Source organism: Anguilla rostrata, chromosome 5, assembly GCF_018555375.3.
Source record: "Anguilla rostrata isolate EN2019 chromosome 5, ASM1855537v3, whole genome shotgun sequence".
Classification (NCBI taxonomy): Eukaryota; Metazoa; Chordata; class Actinopteri; order Anguilliformes; family Anguillidae; genus Anguilla; species Anguilla rostrata.
Genome location: NC_057937.1, coordinates 55101989 through 55112571, shown reverse-complemented (window position 1 = coordinate 55112571; position 10583 = coordinate 55101989). Strand labels below are relative to the sequence as shown.

At 46.3% G+C, this 10583-nt stretch overlaps 1 protein-coding gene across 1 annotated transcript; it reads right to left on the bottom strand.

Moving 5' to 3' along the window:
• Positions 1-688: 688 nt before the first annotated feature.
• On the bottom strand, positions 689-6479 carry si:dkey-56m19.5 (fibrous sheath CABYR-binding protein). The gene is made up of 2 exons (XM_064337242.1): positions 6244-6479; positions 689-2969 (listed from the first exon to the last, which is right to left on the bottom strand). The coding sequence occupies exon 2, from the start codon at positions 2959-2961 to the stop codon at positions 1324-1326; it is 1638 nt and encodes a 545-aa protein (XP_064193312.1). The 5' UTR covers positions 2962-2969; positions 6244-6479; the 3' UTR covers positions 689-1323.
• Between the last annotated feature and the right edge of the window lie 4104 nt (positions 6480-10583).

Here is a 10583-nt window from a genome sequence, read left to right as displayed (position 1 = left end):
CCCGACGTGTGTTAGCATGTTCACCAACCCCCCCACCCCTCCCCGCCTCGGCCAGCTCCGGCACAAACAACACACCACAGCACCGCGCTTAACCGAACCACCTACATTTTCACCGAATACTAGTAGCCAGCCACGTTTAATTTACAGTCCTTAAGTTTGTACACACCTTAGACAACAAAAGCCATCGCGTAAAAAAAATTGGTGTTGGTGTACGGAAAACAATAATCTTTGGAAAAAAAATTAGATGTGTAAATTTCTATCAGAATGTGCTCCAAGTAGCCTTAAAGTCGTACATGTCAGTGCGTTTAAAACGTCGGTGTAGTAAGACGTTCCCCTCAAGGTCGCTGGTAGGTCACTGAGGACAGATATGACAACCTGTTGCAATTATATAGCCGGGCCGAACAATAACACCGATGTTCATTTTTCCATCAATTATTAACGCGGGCGAGCGATTCGCACCGCGGCTGTGCGCGATGTGCTCAGGAGGTCGTCGAGTGCCGGTGTGTTTAGGAAACAACCCGCCGAGCGCCCAGGGCTCCTTCGCACGCCGTTTTTTTGTGTGTGCGGACGCGAGCATAGCATCAGTGCGCTAAAGACTCGTCACAATCGAAGCCACACGTTAGAGACCAGCATGACCCCCGACCCCGTCGCTCCTGAAAAGAAGGCACAAAGACGAAAGAGCCATCCGTGTGATATAACAATCCTTTTTTTTTGTTTTATTTTCTTAGCCAAGTCATCAAGTTAAAATGAACATTCCCCCTGCGGTTTCTCTCCCCATTCTGACAACGTTAAAAAGTTTCTCAAATTTCTCTTTTCTTTTCCAGAGTTAAGGGAAGGATATGCGAAAGTCTAAATTAGATTATATGCTAGTAAATGCTAATCCAATAACCATTTTAATACTCATCAGGCCGAAACACAAAGACAAGACTATTCATTCCATATGTCATTTCCAATGTTATTGTCCAGTTTTTTTTGTTCTGCTGTCCAGTTCATTTTCCTTGAATTCTGTTGTTTTTTTTATTTTATTTTTATGCCGTTTGGACATCATCTCAGCGTTACCTGGCCTTTTGACTTCAGACATTACAAACACCTGGCTGCCCCTGTCAGAGAAAGAGTTTGTGGTACAAAGACGTGGATTTCCCAGTTTATTGTCGCTCTTCACTTGAGTTGTTGCGTTGTTTTTTTTTTTTTTGGTTAACCGGAGATTCATTTGCCTGAGTCGTCAGCACAGGCATGTCAATATTCATTTTCAGGAGAGCCTGAGTACGTTAAAATATTTGAATCATTATTGAATGTATATATATATATATATATGTTAGTTTTTCACATTAAGTCAACCACCTGACTTGAAGCAGCACTTATGACGTCTGCCATCTCGGCAATGGCGTCGGGCACCTCCATGTTGACTATCGGATTCAAGTCCTTTTTTAATTCACAGTCGCGCTGGTCTTTGGGCGGTTCCTCGGGCAGGCCGTTCACACATTCGTCTTGCTGCAGTTCTGTGGGTTCCTCCGGAACTGGGTCGGGGAGGAGGTCCAGAGCCTCCCCGTTCTGCTCCGGCTCCGGCTGCCCTCCTGCGGAGTCAGCGATTCCGCCCTCTCCGTTCTCTGCCCGCGCCGCCTCCTTGCTCGCGGCTCCGCCGTCGTCCGCCGCCGCCGCCTCCTGATTGGCCGGGGACTCTGCCTCCGGAGCCGCCTCCTCTGGGGCGGGGGAGGGGGATGGGGCGGCGGGTTCCTGTTTGCACGCTTCGGAGACCGCCTCCTCCGCCGCTTGCTCTGCGGGGAACTCGTTAGCGGAGACCGACTCGGAGATGACGATGTCTGGGATTGGCTCAGCGGGCGCGTCTTCCTCCGGGGCCGCGGAGCTGAGCAGGATCCCCGGCACCACGGCCTGGACCAGCTCCGCGACCTCCTCCAGTAGGCTGGGAGCCGCCGCGGCCGCGTCGCCCTCCGGGCCGGCGGTATCCGGCGCCGCGGGCTCGGGCTCCGCCTCCGGCTCGGCCTCGAGCTGGGCGACCGCAGGCTCGGGTTCTGGAGCGGGCTCAGGGGCGCTCTCCGCCTCGATTAGGCTGAGCGGCGCAGGCTCCTCTGGGACTGCGGGAGGGGGAGGGGGAGGGGCTTCCTCCTGGACGGGCTCTGGGGCTTCGTCCTCCGCCTTCGCCTCAGGCTCCGGCTCGTCCGCTAGCAGTGCGACGGCCTCGGGTTCGGGCTCAGGTGTGGGCTCTTCCACAGCGGGCTCTTTGTCTGTAGTTTCTTCTGTGGCTGCAGGGACCTCCACTGGGGCCTCGGCACTGATCACCTCCTGGACGACCTCCTGTGCTGCCGTCTCCTCTACTGTTGGTGCGGGCTCTTCTGCGGCTGGTGCTGGCTCTTCTACTGCTGCCGCCGGCTCTTCTACTGCTGCCGCCGGCTCTTCTACTGCGGGAGCTGGCTCTTCTACTGCGGGAGCTGGCTCTTCTACTGCGGAAGCTGGCTCTTCCGTGGCGGGAGCTGGCTCTTCTACTGCAGGAGCTGGCTCTTCTACTGCTGCCACCGGCTCTTCTACTGCGGGGGCTGGCTGTTCTACTGCGGGGGCTGGCTCTTCTGTGACAGGAGCTGGCTCTTCTACTGCGGGGGCTGGCTCTTCTACGGCTGCTGCCGGCTCTTCTACGGCTACCGCCTGCTCCACTGCTGGAGCCGGCTCTTCTGACGGGGCCTGCTCTTCAGCCTGCGCTGGCTTTTCCGCTTCTGGGGCGGGCTCTTCGGCAGCAGGCGGTGGCGCCGCCTCTTCTTTCGGCGCCTGGTCCACCGCGGCCGGCGCCGCTTCTGCGGCCACGACGGCCTCCTCCGCGGTCTCGGCGGCGACGGCGGCGGCGGGAGCGGGAGTTTTCACCTCCACGGGCTCAGGGCCGGCGGTGGCCTTGGCGGCCTTAGGGTCGCTGACATCGTACCCCTTCTTTCTCTTGCTCAGCTTGCCTCCCATGGCGTTTCCTACAAGCAATAATTAAACCCACAGTTATTTTACAGCACAGCCCGAGCCGAGTTCTGTCGGTGCCTGGTGAGAAAAGAACCGACCCCGTTTGCCCTCCTTCCGTCTGGAGCTAAGAGAGCCACGGCGAGGCTTTCTGGCCTCGCCGACATGCATTTATAAGTGACTCGCAGTGTGGCAGAAACGAAACCGGAGGCCTAATCTCCAGAACCGAAGGCGGAGCACACTTCGCTGCACGGCCAGCCTGACTCACCCTGTCCATAAAGACCACCCACTAAGGAGCTCCAGGGCTATTTTTCAGCTTAAAGGTGCACTCTGCCAATGTGGGAGTTGCAGTGGTGTCAAGGAGCTAGCGGGAACTGGACAGAAACGACACTGAAAGTCTCCACTTCACTCCGTGCCCGTGAGAACCGCACACGTAGGGGGTTTGGGAATCTTGGGTAATAAATGGCACTCATCCATCCACCCACCCAAAATGCTCTGTCCCTTTATTTGGTTATATGGGCCCACTCAGCATCACATTTTATCCCCGTTGGTACAATCTCTCAATGACAACCTAGAGGAGGTCCCGGAGGGGGGGAGGGATGGCGGCGGTTTGAGAGAACCGAAAGTACAACAAGAAACACTTATGCTCTTAGACAAGGGTTCAGGGAGTTTGGTGACGGCATACTCCTCTACTCCTGGAATAACATGGCCGTTTTTCCTGCACAGAAATGCAACAGAGGGAGGGACCCGCTCAAAGATCTGTTGGCATATAGTAATATTTTAACAAACTGGTTTCTCCCTGCAGTTAAGGTGATCCAGTAGGCAAACAGCTCAGTAGGCCTACTGTGTAACTATTAGAAGGGGCCTTGCAAATAGTTAAGCACACACATACAGGGCTTTGGGTTCAGACTTTCTGGATATGTAAGAAAGCTCAAAGGAAATCTACAAATGATTCACTGAACTATACAAAATATCCACTGCATTGTTACACTAATGTCATGGTAGCCTACTTTTGGTGCAAGTACAATATGCAGTGCTCAATGAAAGTCCCGTCCACTGATAAGGGTAGTGGGCTGTTGCTGTAATCACGTGCTCGTCAAAGGAGTTTCCCATTTCTTTCGTGTGCACAGTAAGAGCAAGTCTGAACAAAGCAAAATGGTGCATCATTTCCAACTTCGTTCTTCGCTGGAAAAAAAGTCCGTTGTGAATCCATGTAATCTTGTGTAAAGCTGTGAATGTGGCTATGACCTTTCTTTCGCTGATCTTTCTAAATTCGAGAAAAATGAAACTCCCAAAGATTTCAGGTTTACAGATAACGCAGGTGACACTCTTAACGCCATTGAAAACAAGCGAAGATGTAAGAAGACGTATTGCTTACAGATGGCTGTACGTTACACCAAGAGAAAATTCCACGCCCCCGGAACAGAAAAGGTGCAGAGTGTTGTTCATAACCTAAGAGTTTGGTAAACCTTTAGTATCTCTATGTTGAAGTAACATGCTTCTGCGGAAATGTCTGGTTTTCCGGCAAATACCAAAGGGTTGAAAGCGCGCTCAAAATATTGCGGACAAGAACGCGTGACGCCAACGGTGTAATCAATTAACCATTGGCACGTGGGGGGTGGGGGGCGGGGAGGCTGTACTGGATTTCTCCCCATTGCATAATTATTTATGCAGCATGGCATGATGATAATGGGAGCTGTCCATAGTGCTGCATTGGGGGGCAATCGAGAAGGGACTCCATGCTGCAGATCAATCCATTCGCTGATATCCATGGGTTAAATGCAGCAAGCGTTACCCTCGAGTGAAATGGAGGTTTGAAAAGACATATAGGCTACAGTAGGCTACTTCACATTTAAGCGCTTATCGCGAAAACGTTTAAGATGGTGCAACATGATGATCATTCCGAATCCCTGGACTCCCCTCCCCTCCCCCGCTTACTATGCCAATTAGTCCACAGATAGAGATTGCTTCAAGCACCATTAACAAATTTGCACCATAGGCTAAAAATTCCGATCCTAGCCATGTAAATAGATAGTTTTAAAAGTCAGGGGGGAAATGTAGAGGCTTATTGTTGGACTTATTTTCACAACGCAGAATCGACCTATAAATAGCTTACATCAAGGATTCGACAAGAACATGTGGAATTCCACTACAACTGTATTAAATTCCCAGTGGGTGTGCAGTACGGGGGCTACGGATGGTATCAAAGTAAACTTGGCTGCGTTTACCGGGGAGAGTGTAGCCTACGCCGAAACCCACCTCGAACTAGCTAGGTTTTCCACCGCAATCCAAAGGAAATGGGAATCGCTAATTCGTTTAAGGACGAAAAAAAATCACCACAGTAAAGCACAAATGGTAAGATTCCGGCTCTAACCCCATCCCCCGCTCCTCCCCTCTCTTTTTGTTCAGGATCACTTAACGATCAGCAGATGCTCAACCAGCCTACGTGCACAATATGAAAACATTAAATGTTGTACAGGGGTATCGTAAAAAAAGAAAACTATAAATCATGTCAGCCAGAGACGCGTTAATGTATTATTCAGCGCAACAAGAAAACGCATAGCAAGATCCATAACCACAGTTAAGCCATGTGGACGCTTCGTATAAAATTTTGACTATTTAAACAACCACCTTGTTGCTTTATTATAACCTCTTACTTCGTGATCAGAATGATTCTTACAGTTAAATCGTTGCTCATCAACATCCCCGCAAAACATAAACGAAATGGTCAGGTGTGTAAATTATTTACACGCAATATTCTACTTTTCTGGCTAATTGGCCGAAAACACCAAGAAACTACGCGTTTAAAAAAATACCATTCAACAATCTATAATGGGCCTACTATTAAATATAACACTCAATTCTGCACCAGTGGGACCCCCACAGCGAAACGCCCCTTGGTGATTTTTATTTATTTATTTATTTTATTAATTTGTACGGATGACATTGTTTCGCAGAGTAAATGAAAGCTCTCAATGTCCAACTGCGCTGATTCGACACGATCTACCCCGAACTCTTTTGAACAAAACGGCAGCGATATATTTTATTCATTGTAGGCTAGAATTACAACACAATCGCAAATTGCTGAATGGGTAAATCTGGTCATCGTGCAAAAAAAGTGCACACGCACAGGAGAACAAAGGGGAGCCGATCCGAGCTCAGTTCAAGATGTTCCTTCTGTCGCTCTTTTTCTCATTTACTAAAGCAACATACCAAAACCAGTATCAACCGTGTGTTTTTTCAAGGAATAAAAAATGGCTTTTTTTTAAAAAAAGAAAAAGATAAACCAACCTGGTTTGCTGCTGAGATTAAACCTTCAAACCCGAGCGGTTGGGAGAGTAGGTGGTCTGATCTTCTCCCCTGCAAGGCTGAGCACGAACTGAGCTAAGAGCAAGCTCGCGACTGACAGCTGCAGCGAATCCTGCTCACTCACCGAGGTGCAATCTTAGACCGACTGAGTGTTTTTTTTAAAAGTACCCCTCCTCTTAAACTTACTGTTTGCAAGACATCTGTCGCTATCACAATTTACTCTGCCCACACCCCCCTTCTCCCTTCCCCCCTCCCCCTCTCCTTCCTCGTCACCCTCCCCCCTGTCCTGTTGCATATTTCTGTAGATTAAACAGGCTTTATTCGTTTTAGGAATAATGCCCTCTCTTATTTTCACTTTTTTTTTTCTTAAACGGTCACTATAGCAACTGTCTTCGGTGAACTTCAAAGTTGGTGATTTAGTTTTTCCACTCCCCTTAAATAATTTGCATAATTTCTCAACGAACTGTGGTGACCTATTGGTTGATAGCCCCCCCTCCCCGAAGAGGACGGAAAGGTACACTGGGTAATGAGTAGCCTTCCCCCCTTCCGACCAAACGTGATTTCCCTTCGAAGGTGACATTTACAAAATGTTGTACCTTAACTGACAAGTGCTCCTTACCCCCGCGCGAAAGCAACAGACCATTCGTCCACATTAGAGTTATGTAATGCTACAAAAAATAAAAAAATGGTTCGAATTGTATGTATTGTACATACATGTGTATGTAAAAACATTATTTGGATTTGAAATTATGTAACTTCCACCTTTACACTATGGCCCTGGATAAGTCAACACAGCTGAATGTCATCTACCCTCTGGCCTGTGCTTTCAGAGTGGTCCCGTGCTGTTCCTTGTGTTTATTCATTGTTTGAGAAGGTGGACATGAAGGTCATAAGAAATATTGCTTTCCTTTTAAAAACACCCTTACCCACGCCACTTCCTTGCCTGTGCATTACTTGGGTGGGTGCTCACAGAAACACAGGGAGGTGTGTTAGAGGAAATGAAGAGAAAGAAACAGACTCACAGTTTGCAACTAGCCTTTGGAAACATACAGGAAAAAGGTTTTGTGTGTATGTGTGTGTGTAACGGGTGGAATGTATAGTATGTGTGCGTGCCCATTGTTCATTATGAATGTGTGTGTGTGTGTGTGTGTGTGACTGCAAGCACGTGCCTGTGTGTATGAGTCTGAGACAGGACACAGAAATTCCAGGCATTCCAGGTATTGCCATTCCTTATTACATGTTAAATATCCAAAGACAATGCTGTGCGTTTATGATAAGCTGAAATATCGCCTGACTAAAAAACAGTCGTAGTAGACATTTTGTGGCTGTTTGCAATACTTTCTGCACCAGAGTCACAAGGAATTTGTCTGCTGAGCAAATATATACCTTCCCACACAGATGCTCTCATATTGCATTTTTTTCAGGGTCTTATTGATTTATGAGGTATGATTTCTCCCAACATGCAGTGGAATCTAATCTTATTTGAAGGCTGAGCATGGCTGTTTGTGCAAAAGCAGCTATCTGGATCCAGCAGAAAAAGCAAAAGATAAAAATAAAACCCACACACATAACTGTTCACAATCTTACCTGTTTGTCAGTGGACTGGGCATTTGATGCAATCAATGTAAATCTGTGGTGGTAAACCATAGAAAAGGGTTAAGGGAGATATTGGTGGCTCTGATTACATCACACACAGCCTGACAAGAGAGGGAGCTCAGGCTTTTGATCATGTGTATACAGCCCGTCAGGATTAAGGCTTAATCAATAACGATCTGACCTTGTACAACATTTGCCTCAAAATGGCTCATATTGCTTCAGAGGGATTTGGGGAGAATGAGCTCCCAGTATTTCTATGAGGACTTTAAAAATGCTTTATGGGTTTTTTTTTTTAAATGGCCATGGTATAACATTTTCCAGCTATGTTGATATTTGAGAGACGATCTATCTGAAAGAGTCTGAGGAGGGGGAGGCAATATGGGGGAGGCTCCTTTTCCGTGCTATTTATTTATTTATTGTTTCTGGAAAGATATTGGTTTGGATTCAACAAATAAATGTAACAATTTCACAATCCCGACCTTTTGTCATATTAAGGTAACAGCTGTAATACACCTCCTACTCATGCGGAAAGACAGGCTAAATGTTGCTATTTGGTGTTCAGACCTTTACTCATTGAAGTACCAAAAGTTAAGCACATTTAAATGAGCTTGTATTCATTTTAGCCTGAATTTTTCATAATTCAGAATTTAAACTTATTATGTTTTTAGCACAGCACTTTACACAATTACTCTGAGATTCGCTGGAATAACCTGGGGTCAATCTCGAGTTCCCATGGCGAGCTATTTTTGGCTCGAGGGTGGGCCCTTGGAACGTTGAAGATTTATGGTATGTGTGCATTGTGCCTAACACGGTGGCCAACAAATATAGCATATGTAAACAAGCTTACCAAAAGGGTACTTCAGTAGGTATAAGTTCGCAAAACTGAAATTATTTTTTGGATGTGTTTGACTGTGATGAGAGCAGCCCCTTGTGTTACAACAGTGTAACTGCACCAACCTTTCTGCGTACTGTACAGTATTGCCACTGAAATCAGTGGCCTTATTGCATTGGTACTAGGGGTCACATAGTTTGTGAGAGAGCATAAACCAACCCTCCCTTCATAATTTATATTTTAGATACATTTGTTAACCAGTAAGTCCATGGATAGCCAATTTTTCTCTCAGCAGCTTATGATATATCCATGAGGTTTACATGGTTTATGAACCACAAACACAAGTGTACAACCCAGTGTATCAGTTGATTAATCACGTCCAGAAGAGGGCAGGAGACAAGAATTCATGCTAATTTGTGTGAAAAACTGTTTAAATGATATTTTTGTTGGTTTTGCAAGTAATGAAGGCTGGAAAATGCCTGCAAGGTTCTTTTTCCTGGAAACTGCAGTGCAGGATGTTTTGGCACCAAAGAGCCACAAGTATGCACAACACAGTCGGCTTAATGCGACCAGTAGTCGTAAAAAGTGACTCACATTTTTAATTTGGCTGTGGTTATTAGAAGGACTTGTGGGGCATGTAGGTTTTCTTGCTCCTCCAGTGTTTGTTTGTCCTTTGTCTGAACAGCAGGACTCTGTAGTAAGCAGAGGTAATAGAGACGGTCATGTTTCAGGGGCATTCTTGTGACTCATAGTTTTGGCATGCTAGCACTCCCCAGAGCAGGACTTTCCCCCGTCCACCTTAAATCTGTGGTCATGGCAACCCTTCAGCCATATGGAGGACCCTTGGGAAATTGAGGCTATGGGGTTGGGAGGGGGTCTACATGCTCCTTTCCCCACAATGTAGGCTTTGGAGGTATTCAGGGCAAAATGTCTATTGGTAATCTCGACAATTATTACAAACCCCATCCAAGTCGCAGTGGACTTCAATTGTTTTACATTGATGGGGTATTTTTTCTTCTTGCAATAAAGATTTCTTTGTTAATTTTCGTCTCCATCTGGCTCAGACTGGCTTAGAACAAACATGGGGTTTTATCATTTCTGCTGATTACGTTATTTGTGCTATAGGTAAAATGATTTTGTGGGTGTGTGTGTGTGCATGTGTGTGTGTTTTGGCACAAACCCTAATGTGTAACCAAGCTTTACTGATTAAGTACTTTTCCTTACCGAAAGATTGGAGGTGGGATAACTTCTGTTAACTGATCCGCAACAAGTCCTGTTTCACAGGCTTCAGCAGTTACACTTTCACAATGCAAGGGTTCCAAAGATTCAAAGGCCCTCTTGCATAATCCTGCACATTCATCAGCTGTCCAGTATGTCAAAATCTGCCTTTCTCAATGGTACTGATTGACTAACGTGGAAACACATCTATTAAGTGTTTTTGTACCAGAACATAAAAAATAGCATTAATAATGCATTAACCATGCCCAGAATAATCTCTCAATTAATTCAGTGATGCAATCTGAAATTAAAAAACCAACCTATTCACGACCTGATACAGAAAAGCACACCATTAAGACATTCATTATTGCAATCAAGTTAACTGCTGTCTGTTAGACATTGAGAGAACAGTTTCAGAATCCAGCATTCCATTAGTTCAAATATAATCAGTTACATTTTTAAGCATGGAAAAAGAGGTATGCAGTATGTAGTCCTGCATATTAACACACAGTGAATAACAACAAGCCAGACTCAAGACATATTGCCTTGCTTTAGAACCCCTAAATGTCAGGTAGCCGTACACCGTAAATATGTTCCATTGAACATAAAATGTGTCTGGGCCAATGAAAAACATACACTAAATCTGGAATAGTACCAAAAATCCCCAGAAAGTTAC